The 19,253-nt window shown below is 33.6% G+C and overlaps 1 protein-coding gene across 1 annotated transcript; it reads right to left on the reverse strand.

Moving 5' to 3' along the window:
- Window positions 1-1,587: 1,587 nt before the first annotated feature.
- Window positions 1,588-17,608, reverse strand: LOC144854534 (hyalin-like). The gene is made up of 24 exons (XM_078712482.1): window positions 17,539-17,608; window positions 17,166-17,198; window positions 16,407-16,646; window positions 15,866-16,105; window positions 15,032-15,271; window positions 14,198-14,437; window positions 13,190-13,426; window positions 12,649-12,885; window positions 12,107-12,343; window positions 11,642-11,881; window positions 10,989-11,047; window positions 10,069-10,171; window positions 9,194-9,307; window positions 8,696-8,780; window positions 8,073-8,187; window positions 7,016-7,074; window positions 6,631-6,742; window positions 5,958-6,058; window positions 5,494-5,599; window positions 4,729-4,952; window positions 4,016-4,076; window positions 3,828-3,928; window positions 3,238-3,400; window positions 1,588-2,760 (listed from the first exon to the last, which is right to left on the reverse strand). The coding sequence occupies exons 1-24, from the start codon at window positions 17,606-17,608 to the stop codon at window positions 2,680-2,682; spliced, it is 3,498 nt and encodes a 1,165-aa protein (XP_078568608.1). The 3' UTR covers window positions 1,588-2,679.
- Between the last annotated feature and the right edge of the window lie 1,645 nt (window positions 17,609-19,253).

The raw sequence follows: 19,253 nt of genomic DNA on the forward strand, positions 1-19,253 counted from the left end.
ATCAAATTTAGGAAATCAAAGATTCATATAATGATTCTAGAATAACGTAGAATTTCTGCGTATTCGTTAATTAAAGCTGATTTAGGCAGAAAATATAAACAATTATAATGGTATCTGAATTGTCAAAAAAGACATAGACTTGGTTAATTCGTAATCCATTTTCTCCTTTCTGCTTTTACTACGACAACATAAATTAGAAATAGAAACAACATACCTGAGCCATCAGTTCCTTCTCCATTGCAATAACATGCAACGAAAAGAACCAAAATTGCATATATCCTCACATTCATTTTTGCTTTGACGTAAATTTCAAATTATCAGAACGAATGAGACATGCTTTACTTCAGCATCAATAGACAAGTGTATCGTACCAACATTGTGTCAAAATGAAGATAATTTACTGTCTTACGCTTCCCTTATCTTGTTTCTCTCTTTTCATGGTATCTCAATGTATTAATTAAATAACCGTATTATATTTACATGGTATATTTTAATTTTTTTAATTATTATTTTTGCTTAACTTTGTATTATTCATGCTGCTCCAAACATCCTAAGGCAATAACAATAACTAATACGTAATATGATTATACAATACAAGCAAACAAAGGAATTCATATTACAATGTTGTACATACAAAAAAATGATTGACAGAATTAGTACCAATTGTCTACAAAGAATAGAAAGTATAAAGAATACATCAAATGCGTGCGAGGTGAAAAATTAATTTTAGGTGTATATTAATATTATAAATAAAGATGATGAGGTTGATATTATTTCAGAACGATCATGAATATGTTTACACAATACCTTCTTGAGGGTGCACGTGTCTCTACCATGGTCACCATGATCAAAACACTCTATAAGACAATGACGCTCTTCCTATTTATTTTTTCAATATACTTTTTAATAATGGCATGATGTCGTGCTGTATCGGTTGATGACATAAACTTGCTTATTAATGTTCTAACAAATAAATAACGATAAAACTGACATCGAAAATGCATGGCTTTCATGAGACGAACGATGATTGTTTTCCAGTAGATTCAGACAGATAATGTACCATTAAAAGATAAAACCGTGGGCAGAGTGAAAATTACAAAGTAATATCACTCTGCCCTAATAAACTTTGAATAGAGTGATCTATCCACAATCCACCCGGGTGTCGCTCAAAATCCTGCGGAAACAGAGAACAGGTACAAAAACATTTCGAAAAACACCAATGTATGGAACATCAACATTGATTTTTTTTTTTGGAAAAATTGAAATCCGATTAATCTTTTCCACAAATTATTGCCTTGTTCATCAAACAATAAGTAGGCCTATTTTTAAAGGAATTGTTGAAAATATCACTGTTCTATCTAATCATAAAGGGGGTTTTTCAGTGCATTGTAAATTCAAATCGTTTTTACGCTCACCAAAGAGCTTTAAATAGATTGAATTAAATACATAAAATAACACCAAAAAAGTAAATAGTCATTGAAATTGAGATTATATCAATCAATAAATTCATTTATTTAAATAACGAGGAACAATAGTATATAAGATATGAATAAATAGGACAAATAATGCATAAATTATATACAACCAGTCAGGCATGATACGGTATGACAACAAGATATTTGAATAGGACAAGCAAAGCGGGCAACATATAAAATGCCTTCATTAACTTAAGCTACAATAAAGGATTGAAAAAAAAACATCATGATCTGTCTGAGTTTTAAAATAAATTAGGTTAGCGACCTCAATAGCTTGTTTACAAAAAAAGACCACAGTAGTAAACTCGGCCTCCTTTGAGACACCAAGTATTAGGGGACACTTTGTTCGGTCGCAAATGTAAGGATATCAACAACCCATTTTGCCTTATTCCACTTTGTAATCAAGGCCAATAAAGACCAGGGGCAAATCCATGATTTTTAAACGAGGGACCGTTAACAATGTAATATTTATTTAATAATAATATCTGTCAAAAATAGTGCCTATCTTTGATTATTTTTCATGATGATTTGACAATTAATATAGAGACACAGACAATGAATGATGATGTTTAATATAAAAATATAAAATGTGTAATATTGAAGATAACCATGACTATTAATGAGGTAATTATAGCAAAAATTAATAAAAATATCACTAAAGGAAACGGTATGTTACCAAATAAAGACATTTCTGTCCTAGAACTCTGCAATTCTGCATGCTAATTTCTTTGCCTTATTATCTTATATTAACGATTAAAATAAACAATTGAATGATTTGTTTCAAGTTACTGTTAATGTATTAATTCGAATTAAAACAGACCAGAAATTGAATAAGATTGTACAGACCCTACCTAATATATCAATTACGCACAGATATACAAATTGTGCGATTCTAATATATACGCTCGTGTAACACAATTACATATTTGCAGAAATTACGAATGTTGAATACCAAGAAAGTTGACGTATGATCTGTTATAAATGTATACATATACAATTATTATAAATATTAGAAGTAAACACCAGATGCACAAAATTGTATGAAATAACTAAATTTTCTTACAGTAATTCAATGCATTAATTAGCTATATAATTAAATGTTGTAGGCAGATATGTTTTCTTCAAGTGGCCAGTCAAGTACAGGTAGCTCACAGTGTATCTTATCGCATATCTTAATTACAGTAGTAACATTTTAAATCAACCTTTAAACAGTATGGGACATTGTCATAGTGTTAGCCGGTGAGGACACTCGGTTTTTGTTACGTTTCTGAAAGCATTCCTTTACCTGAAAAGAAACGGTATAACCTTATAAGTGACGTACAGAAACGCAAAGTTACAAGGCGCTGTTTGGGACATTTTTTAAATTACGCGGTGGCGTCGTTTTGGACATTTTTAGTTGCGTGCAAAGGCGACTCTGCTCACTATATCGGTCGGTCGGTCGGTCGGTCGGTAAACACTAACTCAAATTTGGGCACGCGACTGCAGCCATGTGTATGGCCTTGTTAATTACGCAGCGCCCTTTTGTTCATTTTTAATTTTGCCAACAAAATACCGTTTGGTAAGATAGAATACTTTTTGGGCAAGATAAATATATTTGTTCACACAATTTATTCTGTCTTCAGAAAACGTTATTATGTTAACAAAGTACATATATGAGGGCAAATGCATTGGAGGATGTATAATAATTATATATATATATATATATATATATATATATATATATATATATATATATATATATATATATTATAATATGATGTACCTCTTTGTCAAAAACACAATATACAAAGAATATGAATATTCCCTGGCTACCGTTAAGCAGGACAAATAGATATTCCATGACTGGCGTCGTGAGAACAAACGGACCAATAAGCCAGGTTGTTCCCATGATTGGCAATAGCATAGCCGTTCCTTTAGCAGCTTTTCTATTGATCAAGATAATAACAAAAATAATTGTTGTGACGTTTAATTACTATGTAATAATTGTATTATTATTTATCTCGGTACTGTATCTGATTTCTCCATAATCATAGGAATATTTGGTGTCATGTTTGTTTTACAAGTATCTCCTAGTATATTAACATAACCTTGATATAAATGAGGTGTTGTATTATACAAGTACTGGGTAATATCGTAGTACCTGTACTGTATCTGGAGAGGACTGAGAATCGGGAAATAATCTATACGTGGAGATAAAGACGTTTCTGCTACTTTATACTGTTATTCCATATACTATAACATATCATAAGCACGTGTCTAAAGTCCCGTTTTCACTCGGAGAATTTCGTCATGTTTATAAACTATGTCAAACATAATAACTATATAAATATATATAAATAATTATATATTTACCGCCTTTGTTTCGATTTTGGTGTCTCTCCTCTTGATTTTCCTACTCTCTTAGATCGTTTGTAAATAACGTTCACAACAATTGCCATGACAACAGTGTTAATCTTGAAAAAATAAATAAAAATACACAATAATAGTGTTTTTGATAGCTGTTGCGTATAGAATAAAAAAAACATTCAAACAATATTTACCGTAAGAATGAGTATGGCAGGTGCTATGAAGGCCCATCTCATTGTCGATTCTAGCCAACAGCTTTGAAATTAAAATTAATAATTTGTTTTTAATAATTTATTACGAATCCTCGTACAGAACTGCAATTATGTTCAAATCATTAAAATTTAATAATAATAATAAATTATAGATTATTTGTAAGATATTATTAATATACAATTATAATCACTATTTTCGGAACCCCATATCTTCATATCAAGAGCGTACAATAGACTCACTACAAGAAATCACAATGTTATTTCTTCAATGTTGTTTGTTAGATAGTTAGTTAACCAATAGATGCACTGATTATGTTTGCATAATATGGTATTAACTTACTCCAAATATGAGAGGACATTCATGATTTAACGATTTCTGGATAGCAGGGAAATTTCACTCTTCCCTGTTGATAGCGATCAAATAAAGATTGAGCAATGGAAATATTACAAGATATAATACCAATAAGGCACGATTTACAAATAGTTTCTTTCCAGGAGCTATTAGAGCCTTAAACATCATGTAGACCCTTTTTGTAATGTTTTTTTTTTGAGTTCGTGTTGTGTCCGTTGGATATTGTGCTCCGCCAACAGAGCAAACAGAATTTCTATGGTTTTTCTTAAAACAAATGAAAATAAATGATACTTGACTTGACTTGATATATACTATGTTAAAGTGAGATAAAACTGAAACTGACATGTTTTGTATGTGGGTCCCAACCACTGATCTTGCCACAGAAGTACAAAACACAATGACTAGTGGGATTCCATAGCACAGGAACATATAATATCTAAGTCGGTTATGCCGGCTTGGTTTACTTGGTTTCACTTTAAAATACAAGTATACCGCTTCACCACACATCCAAGTAAAAGCATTGAGAGAAGTCAGATGAAGAAATATACTGATTATCTTACACGCCGTCTGTAAAAACAAAAGAGTTGGGTTGTCATATACTGTACCTAATTCACATAATATTCTAAGCAACATAATATGGAATTCAGAAACAAAAATCACATTCACATATATTCAAAGCAACATTAATATAAGAGCGACTTCATAATATGGACCTACAGAAACTAAATTTTGCAATAAGGCCGGCCACGTAAAAAATGTATGTATTCCCTCTGATGATTGTTTTCTTTTGCTGATGAACTGAAATGGTAAAATTAATTTGGAACGTCTTATTTCAAAACTACTACTAAGTTTTACTGAGATTTTGAATATATTGTAGTCATTTAAGTTCAGTCTACACTATCAAACTAGTTTGACAAAAAAAGTGTCATGTGTCCAAATATGGTAGTAATATATCACACTATTTTCTCACATCAAGTATTGATAGTGTGGACAGAGCTTTACAAGCATTTTTATCAAGCAAACAAGGAACATACCGACACAACAACCTCATTTTGCATAATAATTAGTGTTTACCTCCTAAAAATATTGAAGATGTAGTTAGTGTTACCTTACGTTCAGTCTTTTCAATTCCGAAAAGAAACAGAAACTGCATCAGAATCAGATTGATAACCAAGTTCTTGTGTATAGAATTGCGATGAGATTTCCATAATTCTCTAGAAACGTTTTGATATGAGATAGTTATTTGAGATAAAAACATGTATATTATATTGAGTATGATATTGAGTCATGGGTACATTGAAGAGGTACAAAACCGAGTATTGACCCGGCTAAACTAAGGATTTTGTTATGGCCGACTTCTGTCGTAAACGACAATATCAATTAGTCTTACATTCATCTGAATGATGACTAAGCCAGGACTGTTTAAAGCACCTTTGGCTGGTCTCAACATTGACCAAGGGCTTCTCTCTAAGGATTACTAAACTGGATAATATGTAGGTAGCTGGCCTATTGTTGATTGAAAGAACTGAGCAATTTGATCGGTAAATGGCAAAAGTACGCATAAAAACTTACGAGAAATAGCAGTAGATTCCAAGAGTAACACTCAGAGCAATGAGAGAGCAGTAGATACAAATTCTCGACAACTTACGTAGGCCTTTATTACTCTTAAGAGGCTATAGGATATAACAATGTTAACACGGTAGATACAAATTCTCGACAACTTACGTAGGCCTATATCACTCTCAAGGGGCTATAGGATATAACAATGTTAACACGGTAGATACAAATTCTCGACAACTTACGTAGGCCTATATCACTCTCAAGGGGCTATAGGATATAACAATTGTTAAAAACGTCTAAACAAAACATTACAGTACTTGAGTTAAATATACCAATATACCGCGTGTAAACTTTTCTCATATTATTCTAGCCTACAATACAAAATATGTACCAGATTCTCAGTGCTGTATCTCCACATACGACAACTTTTTTACCAAATATCATAGAAGCATTCAGCATCACATGTGTACCACACGGTGTGTGTATCATGTAGGATTAGGCTAAGGGTTAATTAAGGTCTATCATACCAGGAGGTACATGTGAAACACATGTGATGCTGTTTTACCAAATATTTCTATGATACTGAAATCTAGATACAGTACCGAGAACCATTAATAGTGCAAACGGTACCAAATAAAAGCGGATAATCGAGATCAAAAGAAGTGAAATTTAATTATTTCAATACCTCTGGTGAATTGCTAATCTTCATAAATACACCAAAGCTGGTGATATGATCCGAAGAGCAATTTATTCTGTCATTGGTATTGTAAGTTGTCATACCTCTATCACTCCAACCCCTATAATATTCCATAAAATATAAATGTGATGAAGAACAGACGCACTTTTAAAAATATAAAAATGTTATTTGTCCTCAAGCTTAACTTGTGGAGTGGAGCATGTGCACTAACTTATCTTCTTATACTCTTTTTAAGGAAGTAACTGGTTGGAACTGGTGGCCTCTACTAGACATTCCTTGAAAGGATTTTGCTTCATTATATTAGGTAAGAGTTAGATTAATCTCTCAAATAATTGGATTCATGAGACTAATTTTTGCACACAAAAACTCTCACCGTTTTTTTTCATCGTAAAATAGGCAAATTGTCTGTCTGTCGATTTCGGTCAGCAATGTCTAAAATAGTTAAAGTAGAATCAGAAGTTTAAGCATATCACCTGAAGTAACTCCAACTTTACCTACAGTAACCTTCTATATATAATAATATCCTTGATTTATATAGCGCCTAATGTTGTGAAACCTCTAAGCGCTGTTTTACCCCGGTCATTTTTTGGATCAAACACGTATGGAAATATACTCCCATGATGCAGCTAGTAATCAGCGCAAAGTTGTGTCTTGATCTAACCGGTTCCCATTTATACACCTGGGTGGAGAGAGGCTAACGTAAGTAAAGTATCTTGCCTAAGGATATGTAAGGTAATGTCAGGAGAGGATTTCATATGGGATGAAGGTTGCTGCCAGAAAACGTAATACTGTACAATGTTTTGTCGGGTAGGCTAATTAGCACCCTTACACGTAAGGGCTGTGAATGATATATCCCTAACATATATATCACTTAAGCTTGGTTCCCACTAGATACGCAACGTAAGAAAATGTCCTTCCAATAATTGTGTTTGCCCCCGCCTGCGTGAAATCAAACCCGATGTTTGTATGCACTGTTGCGTCGTCGGTTCCCACTAAAGCGTGGTTTCCACTAGCGACGCAACGCAGGGACGTAACGCAACGCAAGTGAATTGACCAATCACAAGCGATGGCTTATTCGCTTGTGATTGCTAACTGTCTATAACTTCGCTTGCCAATGGTTAAAACGCTTGCGTTGCTTTTACGTCCTTGCGTTACGTTCTAGTGGGAACCAAGCTTAATTGTGATTACGCAATACAGCAATACGTCGTTGCGTTGCGTTCTAGTGGGAACCACGCTTAAGCGTGGTTCCCACTAGCGACGCAACGCAAGGACGTAACGCAACGCAAGTGAATTGACCAATCACAAGCGATGGCTTATTCGCTTGTGATTGCTAACTGTCTATAACTTCGCTTGTCATTGGTTAAAACGCTTGCGTTGCGTTTACGTCCTTGCGTTGCGTCGCTAGTGGGAACCACGCTTTAACAATTTACCTTATTTTCATGAAAGTTTAATGACGCCTTTAATTTCATTAAATTGTTTCCAATATCATAAACACTGCATGAGAACATCTCCGTCAAATAGCGAAATTCAGCCGTGTCTTCTTTCCTAAATAATCATGAATAAAACATATTTATTTGTTGACGATATAGGTATACTTAAACAGTCAATGTAAAGTGTATTTATAAGGTTTAAACTATATAACAGATTTACATTATCATTAATAATAATATCAATAATATCATCCATAATCTTTCTAAATTAAAAACAATAAACATTTAAGAAGTTATAAATTATATTCTGAAAGAATGTTTAAAGTTTTGCATTAAATAATAGAGTAAGTTTTCTCTGTTTTAATATAGATAATATATATATGTATATCATATTTAAAACTAGATAAATACAGAAGCCACGATGCCCTAAGCGTGGTTCCCATGGACTAGAACGCAACGCAGCGACGTATTGACGCACAGGTTTGATTTCAGGCGAGGGCAAACACAATTATTAGAAGGGCATACACAATTATTAGAAGGGCATTTGCTTGCGTTACGTAGATTGCGTTACATTGCGTCGCTAGTGAGAACCACGCCTTATTAATACAAAACCAACAACTCACAATTCATTAATATAAACGGTTTCGTTTACAGTCTTGTTTTTGGTAATTTGGTTATAACTCCATGTTGCAATAACAAGTAAGTCAACTAAAGTGCAAAAAAAATAAAATACAATATTCTTCCATCTTTACGCAAATCCGCAGATTTTTATTATAATATTTTAATTAATTAATTTTTTAATTTAATACAAATCATGTTACAGTCAAGATATAAATAATAATAATAGGCCTATATTGTATATTAATGAAAACATTTTCTTCTGGCTACTATTATCACACTCAATGAACCATCATATCAATATATTGTATATATTTTTCTTTAAGCAAATTTGAATGATCTCGCCTAATGAACACTTTCAGGTTTGAAATACAGATTTTTTAATAGGTTTATATAGCACTCGTAGCCTCGTACATTTTGATGTCACTTATTTTCATGCAGATAGACGCCAATGTTTAACAGAGCAGATAAATATGACAATGATATTTTAGAGTTATACTTACCTTCTTTATTGCTTCGTATTTGAAGAGTAAACTCCATGTTACTTTCATTATAAAGGTTCATTTCACCTCTTATCAATTCACTACCATTAGCTTTCTGTACTTTGGCAAGTCCAACTAGAAAAGTGAGAAATAACAAATAGTCACACTTATCACCACTAGTTTTGCAGAAATTAGTTACTCTATTTCGAAGTACAATGAGTATAGAGTGGGCCTATAAGGGGTCGAGGTACAAGGAGTCGATTAGGCCCAGTGGGCCTATTGGTTCATATCCATCTCGAGGTACAAGGAGTCGATTAGGACCAGTGGGCCTATTGGTTCATATCCATCTCGAGGTACAAGGAGTCGATTAGGGCCAGTGGGCCTATAATTGGTTCATATCCATCTCGAGGTACAAGGAGTAGATTAGGCCCAGTGAGCCTATAATTGGTTCATATCCATCTCGAGGTACAAGGAGTAGATTAGGCTCAGTGAGCCTATAATTGGTTCATATCCATCTCGAGGTACAAGGAGTCGATTAGGCCCAGTGGGCCTATAATTGGTTCATATCCATCTCGAGGTACAATCTCAGTTACTAGCAAACATTTTTGAAAGAAATTGTTTTGCTAGTAAGAGGAAATTAAACTTTCAACAATCTATTATTTTCTCATTGTTAAAACATTCAAAGTGGATACTATTAACGTAATTACTAAAGATCTGTTTACACTATCAAACTAGTTTGACAAAAAAATGTAATGTGCCCAAATATGGTAATGATATTCCCAAATATGGTAGTGATATGACACCATCATTTCCATATATGGGCACATCACATGTTTGATGTCACATAAAGTTTGATAGTGTATACAACTTAGTAATAGTATATAAAAATTCCTCACCATAATCTTGTTCTCCAAATACTAGTTCTTTGTTAACTTTTATGTCTTCTAGTTGAGAAAACACCTGCATTTCAAACTCCTTGAAATCATTCACAATTGGGTTCTAAAAGAAAACAAACCAGAATTTACACACATTAAATGTATCGCTAGTCACCTTGGAAGTGTTGTCATTTTTAATGCTATTTTGTCTACAGAATAACAATTTTGTGTTTTTTTATTTAATAAAACATTTTTGTTTCGACAGTCATACAGAACGCAAATGTGTGCCTGATGAATGAATCAATTTTGAAAATGATGAATTTATTATTTTTTTAAAAACTTGCAATATCGTATATGTCGCAAACGACATGAGAATTGCATCCTAAATGCATTGTATGATTATAGGCTAATAAATAGGCTTTTAAGCTTGGTTCCCACTAGATACGCAACGTAAGCAAATGCCCTTCTAAAGCGTGGTTCCCACTAGCGACGCAACGCAAGGACGTAACGCAACGCAAGTGAATTGACCAATCACAAGCGATGGCTTATTCGCTTGTGATTGCTAACTGTCTATAACTTCGCTTGTCATTGGTTAAAACGCTTGCGTTGCGTTTACGTCCTTGCGTTACGTTCTAGTGGGAACCAAGCTTAAGTGATTTGACCAATTACAAGCGATGGATTATTCGAACAGTGGTTTCATTGGTCAACTCGCTTGCGTTGCGAGTTCGTCCTTTCGTTGCGTCTCTAGTGGGAACCACGCTTTAATGCTTGGTTCCCACTAGAGACGCAACACAAGGACGTAACGCAACGTAAGTGAATTGACCAATCCGAACTGTCGCTTGTCATTGGTTAACACGCTTGCGTTGCGTTTACGTCCTTGCGTTACGTTCTAGTGGGAACCAAGCTTAAGGGCGATTACGCGTACATACTCGAATACTAACCTCAGTAGTAGGATCTGAACAGCTAAATCCAGTTGTTTCGTCTGTACATTCTGTAATGACTAATAACAGGTTTAATTATTTAGCCGTGAATATTGGTTAAAATCACACACTTTTTAGGTAGGTCATCCGATATTCCTTTTCGTACATAAGTTGGGGACCCCTCATAAAACGTCACAAAATGAACATGAAAAATCATTATCCATATCCATAAGGTGTGACGTAAGAATTGCGCTAACTACAATTCGAAAATACAAACGCTTTTTGTCGAGCCGTCTGTGTAGTCGAGTGGATTAGACTAGCATGTCGATGTAGGGGTTCGAATCCCATGAGCAACTTCTTTTTATATTATAGTGAGAGAGAGATAATTCAGAGGGTTAGGTTTAGTTATCTTTCACATAAGAGGTCCCCAACTTATGTTTAGGTTTAGTTATCTTTCACATAAGAGGTACCCAACTTATGTACGAAAAAAAAATCGGATCCGGGTAAATTACTGAGCCTGACCGATTCCATAGAGATAGATTATGCGATTATTATTTCGTTTCTAGAAGTAACATACAATTAACAAAACATAGTAATAATATTGCTAAAAATAAAAATAAGTAATTGCGAGAAGTACTCAAATATATAAATAATTGTAATCATATAGGTCTTACCTGTAACATTGACACCAAACATACATGTACCATTATTACCAGCAGTGTCATTAACGGTACACGTAACATTTGTTAAACCAATTTGAAAAAGAGATTCATTTCCTGGACTACAAGTAGCCAATAGTCCGTCGGTATCAACGTTGTCAGTAACCACTGGGTCATCCCATGTCACCGTAGTTAGATTATACCATGCCTTGACTTGCATAGACTCTGGACACGTTATATTCGGCTTTGTATTGTCTGAGTTTAATACAAGCAAGTTATATTTTAGTATAAACTAAATGTTAACTCACACTCTCCAACAATCACTTTTCATTTATTTAGGCCTAGGCCTATATCCCATCCGTTCACAATTTCTTATATGTTAATTGTCTGTTAATAAATGTATAGCATAAATAATACACGTATTTAGCATAAATGTCCATTAATTTGAACAATATAGTTTATTGTTCAATATTTACTTGCCTGTTACTATGACATCAAACATACAGCTGTCATTATTACCAGCAGTGTCATTAACGGTACAAGTAACATTTGTTAAACCAATTATAAACGGAGATTTATTTCTTGGGCTACAGGTAGCTCGTCGTTCAATAGCAACGTTGTCAGTAACCACTGGGTCACTCCATGTCACCGTAGTTTGACTGGAATTCGCATCAACGTCCATAGACTTTGGACAAGTTATATTCGGCTTTGTATTGTCTATAAATAGTAGGAATCAATTAAGTAAATGATGCCAGTAAGGTAATTTGATTTGTACTGTATTACCAGTGACAGTGTTATTTATTTACGCATCAGTGTATCGAATCTTGATTCTTCAAGATGTATATATATGCCCTACCTCATTTATTTAAATGTGTTTTTTTTTTATAGGTAAATGATTCAATGGTATATGCATTATACGGCCATTCATTTCTTCATCAATTTATTCGAACTCTCATCCTGTATTAATTCGTCAACTCAATCATTTATATTACATGCAATACAATCTACATTGTATTTCTTACCTGTAACGTTGACACCAAACATACAAGTGTCATTATTACCAGCAGTGTCATTAACGGTACAAGTGACATTTGTTAAACCAATTTTAAACGGAGATTTATTTCTTGGACTACAGGTAGCTCGTCGTTCAATAGCAACGTTGTCAGTAACCACTGGGTCACTCCATGTCACCGTAGTTTGACTGGAATTCGCATCAACGTCCATAGACTTTGGACAAGTTATATTCGGCTTTGTATTGTCTATAAATAGTAGGAATCAATTAAGTAAATGATGCCAGTAAGGTAATTTGATTTGTACTGTATTACCAGTGACAGTGTTATTTATTTACCCATCAGTGTATCGAATCTTGATTCTTCAAGATGTATATATATGCCCTACCTCATTTATTTAAATGTGTTTTTTTTTATAGGTAAATGATTCAATGGTATATGCATTATACGGCCATTCATTTCTTCATCAATTTATTCGAACTCTCATCCTGTATTAATTCGTCAACTCAATCATTTATATTACATGCAATACAATCTACATTGTATTTCTTACCTGTAACGTTGACACCAAACATACAAGTGTCATTATTACCAGCAGTGTCATAAACGGTACAAGTGACATTTGTTAAACCAATTTCAAACGGAGATTCCCTTCCTGGACTACAAGTAGCTCGCGTTTCAACAGCAACGTTGTCACTAACCACTGGGTCATCCCATGTCACCGTAGTTAAACTGGAATTCGCTTTAACTTTCATAAACTCTGGACACGTTATATTCGGCTTGATATCATCTATAAATAGTAGGAATCAATTATGTAAATGATGCCAGTAAGGTAATTTGATTTGTACTATATTACCAGTGACAGTGTTATTTATTTACGCATCAGTGTATCGAATAATTTTGATTCTTCAAGATCTATATAGGCCCTACCTCATTTATTTAAAATGTGTTTTTTATCCACAATGGTATATGCAATATATGGCCATTCATTTCTTCATCAATTTATTCGAACTCTCATCCTGTATTAATTCGTCAACTCAATCATTTATATTACATGCAATCTACATTGTATTTCTTACCTGTAACGTTGACAACAAACATACAACTGCCATTATTACCAGCAGTGTCATAAACGGTACAAGTGACATTTGTTAAACCAATTTCAAATTGTGATTGGTTTCTTGGACTACACGTAGCCAATAGTCCTTTTATATCAATGTTGTCAGCTCTATTTTTCAAAATGTTCTTAGCTCCGCCCCAACCATGATGGTGGAGACTTAATTTCATATTTCAATAAATAAATGCAATTTCCGGGGACCTAGCAGCTCTATTTTTCAAAATTGTCTAAGCTCAGTCCCAACCATGGTAGGCCGGAGGTTCTGGTAAGTCTTATATATGTTTCATATAATTTTAAATCATGTAAAGTGCCATTTTCTGGGAGACCCAGCAGCTCTATTTTTCAAAATTTCTGTCCAGAATATATGAATAGCTGTTATGTCTTCATACATTGTCGATTAATTTTAATAATAATATTTGTTTATTAATCGATCGTTACTCTTACCTGTAACTCGAATATAAAACATACAAGTGTCATGATTACCAGCAGTGTCATTAACGGTACAAGTGACATTTGTTAAACCAATTTCAAATTGTGATTTGTTCTGTGGATCACAAGTAGCTGAAAGTCCTTTTATATCAACGTTGTCAGTAACCATTGGGTCAACCCATGTCACCGTAGTTAGATTGGACTCCGCATCAATGTTCATATACTCTGGACACGTTATGTTCGGTTTTGTATTGTCTGAGTTTGAAATAAAATTAAGCAGTAAAAACCAAATAGAATAAATTAGTTTATTCGTTAAATCACACACTCAACCAATCACTTTTCATTTATTTATCTAATAGGGTGAGTGCTGCCAGCAGATCATGGACATATTCCTACGAATCTCCTCAAACAAGTATACTTGAAGATAGAGAAGAGGGAGTTGCAATATGTGACTGGCTGGATGAGGTGAGGTACAGCATTCTAGCAGCTCCATTTTTCAAAATGTCCTTAGCTCCGCCCCAACCATGATGGGGCTGAGGCCCTGGTAAGTATTATGTTTCGTATAATTTCAAATCATGTATAGTGCCATTTTCCGGAGACAAGCAGCTCTATTTTTCAAAATTGTCTTAGCTCATATCAGTCCCAACCACGGTAAGCCTGAGGTCCTGGTGAGTCTTATATAGTTTGTTTCATATAATTTTAAATCATGTTAAGTACCATTTTCTGGAGAGCTGGCAGCTCTATTTTTCAAAATTGCTGTCCAGAATATATGCATAGCTGTTATGTCTTCATACATTGTCGATTAATTTTAATAATAATATTTGTTTATTAATCGATTGTTACTCTTACCTGCAACTCGAATATAAAACATACAAGTGTCATGATTACCAGCAGTGTCATTAACGGTACAAGTGACATTTGTTAAACCAATTTCAAATTGTGATTGGTTCTTAGGATCACAAGTAGCTGAAAGTCCTTCGGTATCAACGTTGTCAGTAACCATTGGGTCATCCCATGTCACCGTAGTTAGATTGGACTCCGCATCAATGTTCATATACTCTGGACACGTTATGTTCGGTTTTGTATTGTCTGAGTTTGAAATAAAATTAAGCAGTAAAAACTAAATAGAATAAATTAGTTTATTCGTTAAATCACACACTCAACCAATCACTTTTCATTTATTTATCTAATAGGGTGAGTGCTGCCAGCAAATCATGGACATATTCCTACGAATCTCCTCAAACAAGTATACTTGAAGATTGAGGGGAGAGATTTGCAATCTGTGTCTGGCTGGATGAGGTGGGGTACAGCATTCTAGCAGCTCCATTTTTTAAAATGTCCTTAGCTCCGCCTCGACCATGATGGGGCTGAGGTCCTGGTAAGTATTATGTTTCATATAATTTCAAATCGTGTGTAGTGCCATTTTCCGGAGACCAGCAGCTCTATTTTTCAAAATTGTCTTAGCTCATATCAGTCCCAACCACGGTTGGCCTGAGGTCCTGGTGAGTCTTATATAGTTTGTTTCATATAATTTTAAATCATGTTAAGTACCATTTTCTGGAGAGCTGGCAGCTCTATTTTTCAAAATTGCTGTCCAGAATATATGCATAGCTGTTATGTCTTCATACATTGTCGATTAATTTTAATAATAATATTTGTTTATTAATCGATCGTTACTCTTACCTGTAACTCGGATATAAAACATACAAGTGTCATGATTACCAGCAGTGTCTTTAACGGTGCACGTGACATTTGTTAAACCAATTTCAAATTGTGATTGGTTCTTAGGATCACAAGTAGCTGAAAGTCCTTCGGTATCAACGTTGTCAGTAACCATTGGGTCATCCCATGTCACCGTAGTTAGATTGGCCTTCGCATCAACGTCCATAAACTCTGGACAAGTTATATTCGGCTTTGTATTGTCTATAAATAGTAGGAATCAATTAAGTAAATGATGCTAGTAAGCTAATTTGATTTGTACAGTATTACCAGTGACAGTGTTATTTATCTACCCATCAGTGTATCGAATCTTGATTCTTCAAGATCTATATAGACCCTACCTCATTTACTTAAAATGTGTTTTCTTTATAAGGAAATCCACAATGGTACAGAATATGCAATATATGGCCATTCATTTCTTCGTCAATGTATTCGAACTCCCATCCTGTATTATTTCGTCAACTCAATCATTTACATTACATGCAACCTACATTCTATTTCTTACCTTTAACTAGGACATAAAACATACATGGACCATTATTACCAGCAGTGTCTTTAACGGTACAAGTGACATTTGTTAAACCAATTTCAAATTGTGATTGGTTCTTTGGATCACAAGTAGCTAAATGTCCTTCGGTATCAACGTTGTCAGTAACCACTAGGTCACTCCATGTCACCGTAGCTTTAGAGGACTTGGCATCAATTTCCATAGAGGCTGGACAAGTTATGTTCGGCTTTGTATTGTCTACAGTAACAGAATATTAGTTATTCACCGGTCAATATATTAAATCTCATGTAAGTACTACCTTATTGATTTATTTGTTTATTAAATATTTTGGTTTTCTGTATTTAGGAAAATAGCAAAACCTTTTAATATAAGAACCGATTCAGCCATAATGTATAGGCCTATAATGTACATTCTTTCGTTACTTTGAAATGCACTTATTATACTTCGAAATAAGAACTGATATAATATAATATAATAACGTTTAAAAAATTAACAGAATATTAATTAAACAATCTTTGAACTTGCTCTTTACAGACAGATGGCAGTTGTTGTTTTAATATACATAATATATTTCTTTATAAATAATTAATTAAGTATAAATGTGGATGGTGGTCAAAATAAGTCTAAAAATAGACTTTAGGCAGAGACAACAATTTACAAAATAGAAAAACATTAGGCCTACATTGAGGTTACAGTACAATGATTAATTTGAAAAATAAATAAAAAAAGCTAGTGAATCTAATTTCTATTATTTACCTGTTACTGTTGAAATACTTGTATCTTGACTCCCTGAAACAATTGAAGAAATGACAACTTTATAACAAATAAAACCAATATTTATGCCTATGACTACAGCATTTTTTAAAAATATGATTGATATTGGCCTACAGTCTCCAAATCTCTTATTTTGTTTTTCATTGTACTTTGATATATTTATTTTTAAGTATTCAGGACCAAAGAAAATTTTAAAAAGTTTTTCTACTGTATCTTAAATTGTTTAATTCTAAACAATTATAATGGTATCTGAATTGTTGTTAAAAAGACTGATTAATTCGTAATCCATTGTCTCCTTTCTGCTTTTACTAGAACCGCAGAACGACAACATAAATTAGAAATAGAAACAACATACCTGAGCCATTTTTTCCATTGCAATAACATGCAACGAAAAGAACCAAAATTGGATATATCCTCACATTCATTTTTGCTTTGACGTAAATTTCAAATTATCAGAACGAATGAGACATGCTTTACTTGAGCATCAATAGACAAGTGTATCAATAGACAAGTATCAATAGACAAGTGTATCAATAGACAAGTGCATCGTACCAACATTTTGTCAAAATGAAGATAGCTTACTGTCTTACGCTTCTCTTATCTTGTTTCTCTCTTTTCATGGAATCTCAATGTATTAATTAAATAACCGTATTATATTTACACAGTATATTTTAATTTTTGCTTTATTATGTTTGCTTAACTCATGTATGTATTATTCATGAAAACATCCTAAGGCAGTAGGTAGGTAGGTAGTAGGCCTACACATGGCTTTCATGAGACGAACGATGTTTGTTTCTCAGTAGATTCAGACAGATAATGGAGGATAAAACCGTGGGCAGAGTTTAATTACAAAGTAATATCACTCTGCCCTGATAAACTTTGAATAGAATGATCTATCCACAATCCACGACATGCTCTGAGACCCGGGAGTCGCTCAAATCCGGCGGATACCGAGAACAGGTACACAAAGATTTCGAAAAAAAACACAATAGGAACATCAACATTGATTTTTTTTTCAAATTAAAATCCGATTAATCTTTTCCACAAATGTAATCCCTTGTTCATCAAACAATAATTATTCCTAAAGAAATTGTTGAAAATATCACTGTTCTATCTAATCATTTTGAATGACAGATAAAGGGGTTTTTCAGAGTATTGTAAACTCAAATCGTTTTTACGCTCACCAAAGAGCTTTAAATAGATTGAATAGAATACGTAACCACCAAAAAAGTAAACAGTCATTGAAATTATATCAATCAATAAATTCATTTATTCAAATATCGAGGAACAATATTATATAAGATATGAATAAAAGTGTAGGACAAATAATGCATAAATTATATACAGTCAGACGGTAACATGATATGACACCAGATATTTGAAGAGGACAAGTAAAGCAGGCAACTTAGGATACAATGAAGGATCTGTCTGTTAAAAAAATAAATTAGGTCAGCGCCCTCAATAGCTTGAGAAAAAAAAAGACCACAGTAGTAAACTCGGCCTCCTTTGAGACACTCCAGTATTAGGGGACACTGTTGGGTCTCAAATGAAAGGACATCAACAACCCATTTTGCCTTATTCTTATTATTATATTAGGCTTGGGTTTATTATCCAGAATGTGGTTTTTAATGCGGCGTTATTATCCATTCGGGTTTTTAGGAGCGTTTATTCGACGGAGGCGTTAAGTTTTTGGGGTGTATGCTAATGGTAATATGTATCATCCAATAAATGTTCCCTACTTATGAAAAACTACAACCTAACAAGTGATAAAATACAGTACAAATGTATGAAAATGGAATGGATCATCGAATTAAATCATATACTGATAGATCGAATGTGTAGTATTTCGCACAATTATTTTTGTCTATTTCCAAAGTAATATTTCGTAACTTTCATTGGAAAACATTAGCTTCCGAAAACGCTTTACCATGCTGATACTAAATTATCAAATAAGAATTTTAGATACAGTACTAAATACTGTAATAAATGTTTCGTACCAAAAGTCAATGAAACTGATTTCCAAAAGTAACAAAAGGGAACTTCCCTACTGTCGAAGGTTACGTAAACTCA

Source organism: Antedon bifida, chromosome 10 (genome assembly GCF_963402885.1).
Source record: "Antedon bifida chromosome 10, ecAntBifi1.1, whole genome shotgun sequence".
NCBI classification, from domain to species: domain Eukaryota; kingdom Metazoa; phylum Echinodermata; class Crinoidea; order Comatulida; family Antedonidae; genus Antedon; species Antedon bifida.